Source organism: Phyllobates terribilis, unplaced genomic scaffold (genome assembly GCF_046119375.1).
Source record: "Phyllobates terribilis strain yellow unplaced genomic scaffold, ASM4611937v1 Scaffold_2__4_contigs__length_985480577, whole genome shotgun sequence".
Classification (NCBI taxonomy): domain Eukaryota; kingdom Metazoa; phylum Chordata; class Amphibia; order Anura; family Dendrobatidae; genus Phyllobates; species Phyllobates terribilis.
Genome location: NW_027362762.1, coordinates 466,671,068 through 466,687,587, shown reverse-complemented (window position 1 = coordinate 466,687,587; position 16,520 = coordinate 466,671,068). Strand labels below are relative to the sequence as shown.

Genomic DNA, 16,520 nt, shown 5'->3' with positions numbered 1-16,520 from the left:
CCCCTTTTATATGTCTCCACGCTTTTCTTGCTTGTTTTAATACTATAGGGTTGATGTTAAATACCATTGCCTTGTTTTTATTCATTGCAACATGATTTTTGTAAATTCCTGAAGTTTTATGCTATGTTTTAAACCTTGTTATATTGATGAAACATAGAGAAAATCAGGGGGGAGGCTTGATACTCTTAATTGTGTATAAAGAACAGGTTTGGGTTTTTTTGTGCTCTTTTGTGCGTATCTTGTGCTGGGTGTACTACTGCATTTATCAGCGCAAAACAATATTTTCTGAAACTGACGTCTACTTTGTTACAGTGTGAGTTTGGAGATCAATGCACTCAGCCTAGGGTACTTGGATTACCATCACAGACACATATAGGAACATGCTGCCATCTTCATGGCCTTTAGAGGGATTTGGGCCCTTCAGCAGAATTGTTAATCGCACTGCAGCAGTCAAGCCACAAATTCATCTAGTCAGTTTCTATGCAGTACCCAGTACAAAATATATACATATATATACAATTTGTACTTCTGGATATCTTATATGACATATTAATAGTGGATTTTCAATAAACTAGTTTGTTCCCATATATTGATAAAAACTAAGCATTTCATGAACCCCTCCAGGGCTGGTTTACAGTTGTTACATCATGATGAACGTACATGTTGTGCTGATCGCTAAGGAAGGCACCAATAGTGTACCTGTACGATGATGGACAAGATAATAATTGCTGTACACACCTGCAACCCTATTTAAAGGGGTTGTCCAGCCCAAATCCATAAGTCTGCAGTCACTCTGTGCAGAGGAGGGGGGGAATATGGTAATTTAGCACAGAGGCGGCGATTTAGGGGAATAGTAAGCAGATAGGAGGGGTTTGCCTCTGGAAAACAGACTTTATAAAACCAGATTTCTCTGCAATCAGACCTCTGCTATGTGCCATACAGGTAAGTATAGATTTACTTTTCTATCACCTATATGGCCATAGTAGAGGTCTGATATCGCCCAGGGGGTGACAGATACCCCCGTTAACAGCAGACAGAGAAGAACTTTTCATCTCCGTAATTTAAAGAGATTGCCTGGGATTAAACTACTTTTGTCCATACACTGTGTGCAGAATTATTAGGCAAGTTGTATTTTAGAGGATTATTTTTATTATTGATCAACAACTATGTTCTCAATCAACCCAAAAGACTCATAAATATCCAAACTTAATATTTTTGGAAGTTACGAGTGGTTTTTTTTTAGATTTGGCTATCTTAGGAGGATATCTGTTTGTGCAGGTAACTATTACTGTGCAGAATTATTAGGCAACTTAATAAAAAACAAATATAATCCCATCTCATTTGTTTATTTTCACCAGGTAAACCAATATCAGTGCACAAAATTTAGAAATAAACATTTCTGACATGCAAAAACAAGATCCAAAAAAATTACTGATCAATATAGCCACCTTTCTTTATGATGTCAGTTGCTTGATCTGTTTTCGATCAACATTGCGTGCAGCAGCCACCACAGCCTCCCAGACACTATTCCGAGAGGTGTACTGTTTTCCCTCCCTGTAGATCTCACATTTTAAGATGGACCACAGGTTCTCTATGGGGTTCAGATCAGGTGAACAATGGGGCCATGTCATTATTTTTTCTTCTTTTAGACCTTTACTGGCCAGCCACGCTGTGGAGTAGTTGGATGCATGTGATGGAGCATTGTCCTGCATGAAAATCATGTTTTTCTTGAATGATACCGACTTCTTCCTGTACCACTGCTTGAAGAAGTTGTCTTCCAGAAACTGGCAGTAGGTCTGAGAGTTGAGCTTCACTCCATCCTCAACCCAAAAAGGTCCCACAAGTTCATCTTTGATGATACCAGCCCATACCAGTACCCCACCTCCACCTTGCTGGCGTCTGAGTAAGAGTGGAGCTCTCTGCCCTTTACTGATCCAGCCTCTGGCCCATCCATCTGGCCCATCAAGAGTCACGCTCATTTCATCAGTCCATAAAACCTTTGAAAAATCAGTCTTAAGATATTTCTTGGCCCATTCTTAACGTTTTATCTTATGTTTCTTGTTCAAAGGTGGTCGTTTTTCAGTCTTCCTTACCTTGGCCATGTCCCTGAGTATCGCACACCTTGTGCTTTTTGATACTCCAGTAACGTTGCAGCTCTGAAATATGGCAAAACTGGTGGCGAATGGCATCTTGGCAGCTTCACGCTTGATTTTCCTCAATTCATGGGCAGTTATTTTGCTCCTTTTTTGGCCAACACGCTTCTTGTGACCCTGTTGGCTATTTGCCATGAAACGCTTGATTGTTCGGTGATCACGCTTCAAAAGTTTGGAAATTTCAAGACTGCTCCATCCCTCTGCAAGACATCTCACAATTTTGTACTTTTCAGAGCCAGTCAGATATCTCTTCTGACCCATTTTGCCAAAGGAAAGGAAGTTGCCTAATAATTAAGCACACCTTATATAGGGTGTTGATGTCATTAGTCAACACCCTTCCTCATTACAGAGATGCACATCACCAGATTTACTTAATTGGTAGTTGGCTCGCAAGACTATGCAGCTTGGAGTAGGACAACATGTATAAAAAATATCATGCGATCAAAATACGCATTTGCCTAATAATTCTGCACACAGTGTAAAGTTACAGCTGTTTGTTGACAGGCTACCACTGTAAGATGGCGTCTATAGCTCACGTGACCTTAGCAGCCAATAATTGGGCTCACCGGCTAGTTCCAACTACATCGGTAGAGTTGTTGAAACCGGTGATTGGCTGCAGTGTTCACATGCATTGGTCATGACATCACCACTGCAGTCTGTGAACAAAGACCAGAGCAGGGGCATAGAGGCATGGCTGGACCTGGGATGGTTACGTATAGCTGCGTTTGTTAGTTTCTGCAGCTGCAATCCCATGGACAAAAAAATGTAATCCCAGACAAACCCATTAACGTTTTGAATGCCACAATTAAAAGGGTTGCCTGGTCTAAAGTGATAAGTCTGCAGTCACCCTGTGTGACTGCAGACTTATGAATCCTTCCAGCGCACACACTGTGCGTTGCGGGGATTCGCCGGTTTCAGACTCGGGACGGGACGATATATATGAGTTATACATACTCCTGGCCAGTGTGCGTGGTCTCACTCCATACACTTATATTGAGCGAGTCCGTGCCACATTTAGTGACGCGGTTGGCCAGTGGTTGTGGCGGTCTAGAGGGCGCGGCCTCACTCCATACAAGTGTATGGAAGCGAGGCCCCTCCCACTGGCCGGGGGTATGTATACCTCATACATATCACACAATGTGACTGCAGTCTTATCGATTTGGACTGGACAACCCCTTTAAGGCTAATTGCATCACAGCAAAGAGATGAACTAAGGGGAGGGAGACTAGTATGGGTATACAGAGCAATGTCCATTGATGGACCCCAGGAGTGTCTGATCATATTTCCTGTTGTTATGGGATATATAGCTATTGTACTATCAGTACACAGGATAATGGTTACTGTGTAATTGTAAAATATAGTTAAAAAAAATTAAACATTTCTTGTGGGATGAAAAAAAAAGTAAAATAAATTGAAAAAGCATTATAAAAAAAATCAATGAAATAATACACATAAACAAACATTATTAAATGAAACTCCCAAAACATTAATTAAGATACACATATTTGATATTTTCATAAATGTAACAACCTATACAATAAATATATGGAATCACTAAATTATGTACAAAAATAATGAATAGTAGAATAAAGTACAACTTGTTCTGCAAAAAAACAAAGCCCAATACAGCTACGTCGATTAAAAAGTATAAAAAAGTTATATCCACATTCATGCAAAGTGGAAAAATAAAGAAATTGTTTTGGTTTTTAGAGTCAAAATTGACTTGGTCTTAAAGAGATTAATAGATCCATGCATTCATTTGGGCAGCACGGTGGCTCAGTGGTTAGCATTGTTGCTTTGCAGTCCTGGGTTCAATTGTTCAATTCCCACCAAGGACAACATCTCCTTGGATATTGTATGTTCTCCCTGTGTTTGCGTGGGTTTCCTCTGTTTTTCTCCCACACTGCAAAGACATACTGATAGGGAATTTACATTGTGAGCCCCAGTGGGAACAGTGATGATAATGTCTGTAAATCGCCGTGGAATTAATAGTGCTATATAAGTGAGTAAAATAAATGAAATAGTCAAACGAGTATATTATATGGATGTGAGCACTATGGACCACACACATAGAGCACACGCACCCATGATAGATAATGTGCTAGAGCACATCAAGTGACCAATTGTCCATATAGACCAATACAGAGCTGTGGGACACCTGGTCACTCTCCCGCTGCCGTAGTATGGCACCAGAAATGGTTGGCGCACTGTGCCACAACTATAAGTCCAGGTACCCACTAAGAGGTTCTTTGTGACATGGCAGTGCTCTTCATACGGTCTGATAAGAATGTTAAACTAAGAACCTTCAATTTTGTAAATTTTTGCTTAGCCGCAATAGATCAACGTATAAGTTTTGGATGTGTAGTCCATGTATTTTTCTACTGCTATGGTACCTTTAAATTATGTAACAGTCACCAGCTGAGATTTATGTCTTAAAAAGGATCAAGTTTCTAAAATTTGTTCAAAACATGTCTTTGAATATTTTGTATAACTTTTAGTCTATATGAAAGGGAAAAACATGCTAAATACAAGTTTCTGTTGCTGTAATACAGGAAGGCTGTTTCCGTAGATAACGAGATTTGTAATTTTCAAAGCCCCTGATGAGAGGAGGATATGGTGCTGAAGCAGGATCAGCAGCATATGCTAAAGCCTAAACAGACAGCTCGGAAAAAACAGATGGACTGATGGGATCCAGTATCCGGTATTCACCAGACAACAGGCTGTCCGGGCAGAAATCCAGGGATCTGCAGTGCAGGCATAGCGAGAACACAGAATAATTTTTGTCAAAAAGGCATAGTAATAAAAGGTGTGGCATGAGCTGGTGATATGACATCAAGACACCACATCCAAACTGCATACGTGAGCACACTCCTATCACATATGGCTTAGACAAGTGTATGTATAAAAGGGGAAGAATTGGAGAATGGGCGTAATTTGGTCTTAAAGACGATCTAAGAGCATCACTTGATTAAAGTGCCAATTGTGAATGTCTTTCTATCTGCTTTACACCTCCCTTTAGATTTAATGATATGATGCAGACTACTAAATAATTTACCTAGACATTGATTCGGAGCTGTAACGTTTGGTGTTGTGGCCAAGGCTTCTACATCAAACCGGACTGTCTCGGTGGGATTCAGTGTTTTATTGCTTTATTGTGCCATCCGCATCTGTATGTTCAGGGGGAGGAGGGAGAATTGTGCAGCATATAGAACAGTTTACATCCAGTACATACGGTAGATAAAACAGCCATTGTCAACAGGTATAGGGAACAAAGGAGGCACAGAACGGTCAACGAGGAACTAAACACTCCATCATTTCAATAATTCACCTTGAATTTGTTTTACCAGTGTTTGCTAATAATACAAGCAGTTTTCTGTCGCTTGTTAATGACAGCAGAGCGTGAAATACTAGAAATACATATATTTTTATAGATATATAGATGATGTAAAATGCATTTTATCCATACTTAGGTGGTAGCAGTGTAGAATTTCTAAATGGCTCTTGTGGTAAAAGCTTCCTTTATGTCTAGATGAATTACGATATTGAGACTTTGAGAATATATTTATTATATAAAGCACTTTACTATGAGTTAAAATGGTTTATTACATTGGTTAAAGTGGACCTGTTAATGCTTTCTCGCCAAGCTAGAAAAAAATAAAATGCATTTTATTTAAATGATAAGATTCATATATGCCATGAAAACACAGCTATAATATATCCCAAAGGAGATAACATAAATCATTACTCCGAAATAACAAATGTAGCTTTTACATTTCCTGCAGTAGTATGCCTTTTCCATTAAAATAGCTAAATACTTGGTTTACGTTGACCCCTTCGTCACCCCCATCTAATGTAGCTGTCAGGATACCCCTAAGCCAAGGTCTGTGTGTAATTCTCACATTAGAAGGGTCCATTTACACAGCCTGACATATTGTGATGAATGAGCCCTTGCATAGAACAATATGCTGCCAAGAACGATGATCTTTTGTGCAAACCAAAAGATCATTTCACCCGATGAACAAGAGCCAAATCTAACACAACTTTTGTCCTTTTGTGTCGCCCTGCTGCGCATTGGTGCCACGGATCCCAGAGGGGTGCATGGACGGATTCCTCCACAAGAGGCCCTTGTAGCATTCACACACCTTCACCATCCACCTCAGACCACCAGAGGGAGCCCGTTAGGGATATAAAAAGGGAAGGTGGAGCTAGGCAGCTCAGTCTGGAGTCCACAGAGAGTGAAGTCTGTGAGAAGGTCAGTCTGTGAGAAAGTCAGTCTGTTGAGAGGAGCTCCTGCAGAAGCTAGCCTGCAGTGGAGCTCAGGTAGTTCAGTCCAGACTCAGAGAGCTCGAGTTAGTGAGCCTAGGGCATGCCAACGCCAAAAGAGCGGTGAAGCGCAGTGTGCCTGCTGCAGTGTGAAGCCTAGTGAGGGCCCCGAGCGTGGCCGAAGGCGAATGGAAAGAGAGCAACATAGGGGGGCAGAGGAGCTTAACCAGCTCACCCCACAACCATTACCGGACACCGGGTCCGCGTCTGCAGGGATTCCTTACATCCAGAAGAAATAACTGGAACCCCTGGCGAACTATATGTCCCAGGAACACCAAAAAGCTGACTGTTATACCAGGGTCAGGAGTCTCGGAGGCCCAAGAGACCAGGGAGTGTGATCTCCAACAGAAGGCCCTACCACCAGGTCAGCAGGTGCAAGACAGAGACCAAGTCAGGCCTAGCTCCAGGCAGGTCATAAACTTATATTAACAACAAAGTTCCACAACTGGAATCCTGAGAATTGAGAGGAGGAGAACTGATCCCACTCAATCGTGTACTTAGTTGTCCGCAGATATAATACATGAATTCATGAATTATGGGACATATCAGGCAATCACAATGCAGATCCCGCAGGATTATTATTCTATATTTATTGAATCTGTAAAAGAATTTCTATTTCTTACACATACTTACCATGTCGCCTGGACCGGTGCGCATGCGTACGATTGACCGCTTCCAGGATACTTCCCGACCCTGCCACTGTGCCTGCGAGCGTACATGTGTTGCGTAGCAACCTGTCGCTTGCGGTTCACCAGCCGTGAACGGAAGTTCCGCGAGAGGAAGTTGTCATCTAGCGCATGCGCCGTCTGAGGTCTAGGTGAGACCGGAAACGACGGCGCGTACATTAATGTGGGATAACCACCACTATATATACCACCACGCGACACATTTACCTTAGCTCCCTGAAGAAGGATACTCGAAACGTGCGTCGGGGCGACGGGCGGGCTTCAGCACATGATACCTGTCAAGGTAATGTCATTCATTTGCATTTGTCCCTCTGTCCATGAGACATAGTGTCTGAGTTCAATACTTACACATGGGTATTCCATATATTACCAATTGTGCCGGTATGCATTTTGTAGGTTCTCCATGAGGCAGCAGCACGGTCATCACATAATATATTTCAATTTATAGTGACAGCTGCTTCTCAGATACAGGTATTTTTATGGTATTAATCGAATATTGTCTTTATTTATTCAGTGAGGTAGCAGCATGGTCACATTTTGTGAACTACTGTATATATTATGAAATAGAAATCTATGTTATTCTTTGGGACATTGGGATACAATATGTATATATTTCTTAATGTGCATATTTACTAGCCCGCTCATATTAGTGGAGCACTGTGTTTGGTTTTTATCATGTTTAATTTTTGAATCTAATAAAATTGGATTTTACGGTTGAACATACTCGTTCAAAGTCTTTTCTTAGGGGCCCTGGCCTCTGTTTGAGAGAGGAAATGTGCTAGGTCATAAACTTATCAGGAAAAGGCAAGAAACAGGAGGCCCCACACCCGCTCACTGGGGAGAGTCCTGATATGCATCCTTCACCCTACAGTGCCCTGGATCGTGCCTGAAACACCACCAGTAAAGGTACTGAAGTGAACTCCGGTGTGCGTGCCTATTCTTCTACCCTTCCTCTCACCTGGCTGGGTCTCCTCTGTCCTGCATCCCTTCTCCTACGCTCCCCTGAGGCCCCGCTCCACCTGTGGGGAGCCGCACCAACAAAGCTGCCTGAACACCGGCCTCAGAGGACTGTTGCAGCGCTGGTGATCCTCACCAGACACCACGGGTGGCGTCACGAACTTTCCCTATCCTATATAATTCCCCCCTTCCCTTTTTTAAGAGTGACCCCAGGGTACGGGCCCGGGAGCCGGCCACTGCGGCATCCCCAAACCCAACTACAAGGCCCGGGCGCCGAGTCGTCCCCATCCCCTATGAGCGTCACTTTCATATGTGTGTTTGTACCCCAGCTTCATAGGCCCACTGCACATGTCCAGGGAGCACACTCGTCCTCACAGTGTTCTCCTGCCAGGTACTGTCATCACGATGTGCTCCCTGGACATGCACAGTGCACGCACACCCAGCTTCATTGTGCAATCTCATAAAAGGATGAAAGTCGCGCATGCACAAGATTTGTAAAGAGCTGGTGGTGTTGCCAGTTATTGCAAATCATGTTATTACGCCCACAGAAAATGATAACATGATTAGTTGGACGACTAGTCTGGGAAAACCAATGCCCCCTCGACAAGTCTGACACTAATTAGCATATCGCAAACGGATTCAAAAATTTGTCTATTTCCCATGTACTGCAATCAAATATACAGTAGAAAGGGTATTAACATAAGAATAAATAGATGGTGGTGGTTTGGGGGTTTCCTTTCTGAGGCTAAGTTGATGAGTTTTTGACGCTGCATATTTCCTCAGTGCAAAAATTGCAGCATATTACAGTTCCAGTAAAACCAAAGAAATTTACTGGCCTATATGCTTATCTGACATTTCATAGGGAGGAATACAAAGTTTTATTTTCTCAAATTGATATGGATTTTTTATGGAAAAAAGTGGCATGATCAACAGCATACTGCATCCTTTAAAGCTTTATAGAGCAGTAAGGATTCCTCCACCAATTTAGGCTTTACTCACATGTAGACAAAGTGCTACAGAGTTTCTGTAGACTGTGGTAGAAAATCCACAATGGACTACAGCATCAGCAACCTGGACAAGATCTGAATAAATCTCATTCACCATGTGGAAAAATATCCCCATGTTAATTGACTTGCAGGATGTCAGGTAACAAGGTCAACAATAAACTGGGGGAGGATCTATCAAATGATTGTAATTCGCAGTTGGTCTGTAGATGGCACAGAGGTAGATTTTTCCATTAAATCAATGCATCCTGTTCATTGGTGGCAAAATAATTTGGAAATATTAATTATTTTGTTAGCTTTTGATACATACTATTAAAATAATTGAGATCATCTCCCACACAATAAAGTGTAGCCTCACCCTCCAAGGCATACATGTCAATCTCTGGCCCATGGGCCAAATCTGGCCCACAGGGTGGTTTTATTTGGCCCTCAACACCAAAACCATCACCCCTATGTGGGGCCATTTTTCTGTATGGAGGACTATGTGGGGCTCATTATACTGTATGGAGGACTTTGTGGGCTCTATTATACTGTATGGAGGACTATGTAGGGTCCATTATTCTGTATGGAGGACTATGTGGGGCCATTATACTGTTTTAAGGACTATATGGGGCCATTATACTGTATGAAACCTATGTGGGCCCATTATACTGTATGGAGGACTATGTGCGGCCATTATTCTGTATGGAGGACTTTGTGGGGCTCATTATACTGTATACTGGTTTGTCCAAGTTTTTCATTTTGGCCCTCTGTGTATTTCAGTTTGACATACCTGCTCCAAAGCTTTGCACTGAAAGATAAAAACACCCATGAAGACATCCCCCGAAAACTAACCCATTGTCAGACAGCTAGATTTTTTCATTGTGGGGGAATGGAGCCGTGAACTCTGTTCCAGACCAATCATTAGACCAGACTAGTTCTCTTGTGATACAGCCATTGTCAAGGTTCACACTGCAGGAAGTCGATAAAGCATAGTTTAATCTTACAACTCCACAATTTAATTAAAAAGTAGGTCCTAGATTAAAACTGTGAAAAAGAAATTGGATACAAAAAATCAAAGGGTCAATCAGAATACCACAAACATTGAGGATGTGTGGAAGATGCATAAGGCTGTGTGCCCACTATGCGTTTTTTAAGCGTTTCCGCAGCGGCAATTCTGCTGCAGAAACGCTTAAAAAACGCTTGGTAGAAGGTCTGCCATGTTCCCCAATGATAATCCGCATGTGCTGTGCACATGCTGCATAAATTTCCGCTGTGGATTATCATTGCGGAAAAATCCGCAGCACTATTTTGGGGAATCGCATAATATCCGCATCACTACATGTGCACATGAGGATATCATGCGGATGGTACCCGGGTTTGGAGAAGAGGAGACTCTCCTCCAGACCCGGGTACCATAGTACCTGTAAAAAAAAGAATAAAATAAAAATTATACATTATACTTACCCTCTGATGGCCCGCGGTCTTCATAGCGATCCGTCCGGTGTCCCCGGCAGCTCGCGATGGTCTAAAAGGACCTGCCATGACGTCATTTAGTCATGTGACGGGTCACGCGACCGACGTCAGCAGTTGCATAGTGTGACCAAGTTGTCAAGCACTTTCCAAGTGATGCTAAAATCTCTTGGAAAGTGCTTGACAACCCGCATGCGGAAATGCATGTGAAAAATGCTTCACTTCCGCTTGTCCCTGGCAGGAAAAACGCATGTAAAATCCGCATGAGTTTTTTCTGCCAGGGAGATGCAGAAACGCTCAGGAAAAATCCGGAGCATTTCTACATCATGGGCACATAGCCTAAAATTTTAACACCCATTGTTACACGCACGCCGCTAGGTTCAGATAGGGGGCGAGTCAGGTTACATGAATTCTTTGGAAACCTGGGGGAACCATTACTCAGGGCGACCATAGACCATGTGCTGCAGCTTCTCTCAGGCACACAGGAGTATTGACCCTCAGGCACAGACACGTAGGTTGTTTCACTTGCTGACCAGACACACTTGACAAGAGTCCTCATAAACAGTAGAACAGTAGCATTTAATAAGAAGCCACACAGCCAGTGCAAGTTAAGTCTTATGAGCAACAGGCTCCAGTGAAAAACTGTACAGTTTCCTTAGCAGCACAGCAGTTCACAGTCTTCCCAGTAGTACAGGACAGCACAGTTCTAATGCAAAGGCACATTAATGAACACAGCATTCTTTACAGCACAGTGAGATGGAGGAGGGGGGAGGGTTTACTGAGGGAGATGATCCCTGTGACACAATTTCTTCCAGACCTTATCTTTCTGCCTGACAATACTCTGCACTGCTAGTTCAGAAACTCTACCTGACCAGTGCTTAGCTTCACTCCTGACTTGAATCCTTTTCATTTGCAGGGGCCTTCTGTGAGATACAAAACACACAATCCACCTTTCTCTTTGGCTTCAGCCAGACAGTAAACAACTTCTCCACAATCCCCCTGGGGCTCTGCTAAAACACTCCCCTTCTCCTGTGACTGCGTTAACCCCTCTAGTTGCTGGATGCTTCTGGAGCACAACACTTCGGGCAGAGACACACTGCCGTATTTTTCTTGCGTGGATCGCATCATAAAGCATTTACTGGCTGGCACCTCTCCTGACCTGAGCTTGACAGCTCCATAAAAATCCATCATTTCAGAAAAAGATGGCGGCCTTTAGCGGCTCATCTGCTGGACAGAGGTCAGCGGCGATGCAGCCGGGAGATGAGCGGCGCTAGCCGCTCATCTCCCAGCTGCTGGCAGCACAAGTACCCCGACGGGCGGTGCTGCTGACCTCCATGCGGCTACCGTCGGGAGATCAGAGGCTTGGCCCGCTGATCTCCCGATGGCAAGTGTGAAGGGAGGACCGGTGAGCGGCGCCGCCGGTCGGGATACTTCAGCTGCGAGCAGCCGACCATCTCCCGGCTCTTCGCAGCGGAAATTCACGCACAGGCAACGCCTCTGCCCGGTCCTCAGAAATACGATTCGCTGATTGGTCACGGCCGGCGACTTTGGTCAGCGATTTTGGCGCCAAATTTAAACACGCTCTCCGGTCCTCACTAACACGGTTCGCTGATTGGTTGTGGCCGCGACCAATCAGTGATATTGGCGCCAAATTTAAACACCGCTCTGCTGATTGGTCGCGGCCTGGGGCCACGACCAATCAGCGATTTTGCCGCCAAATGTAGACACCGCTCTGCTGATTGCGCCTGGTCGGCTGCATACATGTTCTAGAATACCCGATGCGTTAGAATCGGGCCACCATCTAATAGTCTAATAGTTGCTGAATGCTTTTAAAGCAACAGCACTACTTCTGCATGTCACACTCTGCAACAGCACTACTTCTGCATGTCACACTCTGCAACAGCACTACTTCTGCATGTCACACCATCTTATACAGAACATTAGCAGCAGCATATTTCAAACATTATTTTCTGTTTTAGAGTTTGCTTTTAGAATGTCCAAGAAATCCAATGAAAATGCAGCATCAATATTCCTCCTTTTTTACATTTTAATTTCCACAAAAACAATAGCACAGAATTATCTATCAACAAGCGATAAAAAATGGCAACATTTGGAGTGTATTGTTTTTGTTCAACAAACAGTTCTAGATAATTATAGAGGTGATGTAATGTATTTATTACTGGAGAATGTTAGCCCCATTTTTACCACTAGGTATGGGATGTGACCATCTGTGGTGTCACCCAATTTGTTTCCTGTGGGTGCACATTGATGTCAGTGGCCTAAGAAGTATGTCGGCATCACTTTGAACAAACCCCCAGAATTTGGCAGAACATGGAACCTTATGCTTTTGGGTTCCACCAAGTATTTATGACATATCCTGTGAATATACCACAGAAGTTAAATACCTGACTATATATTTTTGCTATTTGAAACCAATATAACTGATAACCCTATGTGCAGAAATAAAAAGATTTAACAAAACTCACTGAACCCTGTGTTTAAAGATCTCCTGCGCCAATGTGCCATAGTATCTAATTCAATAGAGCCACATCTATGATTTGGTACGTTAGCTTTTATGACTTTTTCAGAATTCCATTTCTTTCAGTTTAAAATGTATTAGAAATAATGAAGCTAGCATGACAGATGGTAGAACTAATCCAAAAAACTAGAGTTGGCCACCAGGTCTGAATCTCAGAGCCAAGATCTGTAGTGCTATGCCCTAGTAACTTATGGATTAGTACAAAGCTTGGTCTTACCTTGCTTCTAAGGCAGGGGTCCTCAAACTTTTTAAACAGGGGGCCAGTTCACGGTCCCTCAGACCATTGGAGGGCCGGAATATAGTTTTTAAAAAAAACTATGAACAAATTCCTATGCACACTGCACATATCTTATTTTGAAGTAAAAAAAACAATACAGGAACAAATACAATATTTAAAATGAAGAACAAGTAAAGTTAAATCAACCGGTATTTCAATAGGTAGGTAACTGTACCCAATAGGCAGCATAGGTCCCCAATAGGCAGGTAAATGTCCCCAATAGGCAGGTAAATGTCCCCAATAGGCAGGTAAATATCCCCAATAGGCAGGTAAATTTCCCCAATAGGCAGGTAAATATCCCCAATAGGCAGCAAAGGTCCCCAATAGGCAGCATAGGTCCCCAATAGGCAGCATAGGTCCTCAATGGGCAGGTAAATGTTCCCAATAGGCAGGCTGTTTCCCCCTTATAATGCCATATGCAGGCTGTTCCCCCCCCTTATAATGCCCCATGCTGGATACCACCCCCCATATAATGCCCCATGCAGGATGTCCCTTTCCCCCCCATATCATGCCCCATGCAGGATGTCACCCCCCATATAATGCCCCATGCAGGATGTCACCCCCCCATAAAATGCCCCATGCAGGATATCACTCCCCTGTCTTTATAATGCCTCATGCAGCATGTCACCCCCCCATATAATGCAGCATGTCACCCCCCCCATATAATGCCACATGCAGCATGTCACCCCCCATATAATGCCCCATGCAGGATGTCACCCCCCATATAATGCCCCATGCAGGATGTCACCCCCCCATATAATGCCCCATGCAGGATATCACTCCCCTGTCTTTATAATGCCCCATGCAGCATGTCACCCCCCCATATAATGCCCCATGCAGCATGTCACCCCCCATATAATGCCCCATGCAGCATGTCACCCCCCATATAATGCCCCATGCAGCATGTCACCCCCCCCATATAATGCCACATGCAGGATGTCACCCCCCATATTATGCCCCATGCAGCATGTCACCCACCCCATATTATGCCCCATGCGGCATGTCACCTCTCCCCCCATATTATGCCCCATGCAGGATGTCCCTTTCCCCCCATATCATGCCCCATGCTGGATGTCACCCCCCCATATTATACCCCATGCAGCATGTCACCCCCCATATAATGCCACATGCAGGATGTCACCCCCATATAATGCCCCATGCAGGATGTCACCCCCCATATAATGCCCCATGCAGCATGTCACCCCCCCCATATTATGCCCCATGCAGCATGTCACCTCTCCCCCCATATTATGCCCCATGCAGGATGTCCCTTTCCCCCCATATCATGCCCCATGCAGGATGTCACCCCCCCATATTATACCCCATGCAGGATGTCACCCCCCATATTATACCCCTTGCAGGATGTCACCCCCCATATAATGACCTATGCCTCCATACATAAAAAAAAAGAAAAATCCAATACTCACCTCACTTGTCACTTGCTGCCGCTGCTCTGGTCTGGACTCCAGCGTCGCGGCGGCGTTTCCCGCTCTGCGCTGCCTGTGACAGCACTCGGGAGGGCGCGGTGTAAAGACGTCACCGCGCCCTCTGACCTGAGACGTCACAGGAAGCGCAGAGCAGGAAGACAGCGGATCTGCGGAGGCACGGGGAGAGGTAAATATCCGGCTGCCGGGGCCCTGAGCAAGCGGGGGGAAGGGCGGGCAATGGCACCGCTCTCCTCTCCTCCGCCCATAGCCCGGCGGGCCGGATGAAAGTCCTCCGCGGGCCGCGTGTGGCCCGCGGGCTGTAGTTTGAGGACCCCTGTTCTAAGGTGTCAAAAGATTATCCAGTTGTTGACATCTTTGGTCTGGCAAAGTCAAACTGATATAAGTAAGCAGGAAAAGGGTCTAACATCCTAATAAGCAAAAGCCATACATAATTCTATTAATAATACAGCCCAGTGATATTATTTCCAAGACTGTGTAACCATTTAGGTCATTTAGATGAATATGTATCTTGGAATTGTGTTTGTAAGCATATGATTGCTATGTCTTTGTAGTTGGATATTGTTCCTTAGCTCTGATGTCTGTCTCTGGATATTAGGTACTGGAGACGCCGCTTTTACCTTATTATGTCGGCTGCCTGCATTTCATCCTCATAAGTTGTAAGCAGCGTCTTCTAGTAATCTCAGATGCTGCAGAGTAAAGGGAGGAGAAACATTCCACTGAAGCCATGTATTGAGCATCTAACCCGTCACTGCCAAATCCTCTTATTTTACCCTTTTCTTTCTATTGCCTCATTCTTTCCTTTGATTGGCTCTACCAGTCTGTTTATCACTCGTTTTAATATATCAGCATTGCAGTCCTTGTAATAACATGTTTTTTTCCCCTTGTGACCAAGGCTTCAATGTTTTGGCAGTCGGCTGCTACCTGGCCTCTGGGACTCTCAGCAATACTGTACCACAAATTAAACATGCCCTGTACATCTGCTCTCCCTGCATCTCAGCACAAGCAACAGCACACATATATTGTGCAAATATCTGCATTACACACAGATAGATTGTTGATTTTAATTCTTCTGGATTGAAAAACTATCAAGAGAGTGTAGATATTTCAATTTTATTCGTTCCTGGAAATAATGAGCTTCCACACGAATTTTGGTTCAATATACATAAACTATTGTGTATGTCCCCCCCTGGCAGTAGAAGAGCTATAAACCGTTGAGGCATGGAGATAGAGACCATAAGATGTCTGAAGGTGACTTGAGGTATCTACAGTCATTGCCAAAAGTTTTGATATTGACACAAATAAGCAAAATTGTAATCATTTAAAAAGATTTAAACTTTTATTGACAAATACAAAAAGTTTCTGCAAAGATTCAATATTTAGAGTGTTGACATTTATTCTTCAAGACCTCTGCAATTCACCTTGGCATGCTGGATATCAGCTTCGGTACAAATCCTGATTTATGTTAATCCATTCTTGTCTAAGGGTATGTGCACATGTTGAGTATTTGAATACAGAAGTGTCTACACTATTTCTGCATCTCTTGGCAGGAAAAATGCAGCGGCAAAAACTCATTTTTACTGCATTTTTCTAGCATTTTTTGACAGCAATGAATGCTGTAGAGATAGGCAATAGATAGAGATAGATAATAGATATAGATAGACATAGACAGACATAAACATAC

The 16,520-nt window shown here is 43.6% G+C and overlaps 1 protein-coding gene across 1 annotated transcript in view; it reads right to left on the bottom strand.

The window, feature by feature from the left end:
* Window positions 1-15,607, bottom strand: part of RIMS3 (regulating synaptic membrane exocytosis 3) — a 182,644-nt gene extending 167,037 nt beyond the window's left edge. Inside the window, exon 1 of the mRNA XM_073665730.1 lies at window positions 15,457-15,607. Within this exon, the coding sequence (XP_073521831.1) occupies window positions 15,457-15,479 (23 nt within the window). The 5' untranslated portion in view covers window positions 15,480-15,607. The remainder of the gene's footprint in view (window positions 1-15,456) is intronic.
* Window positions 15,608-16,520: the final 913 nt, after the last annotated feature.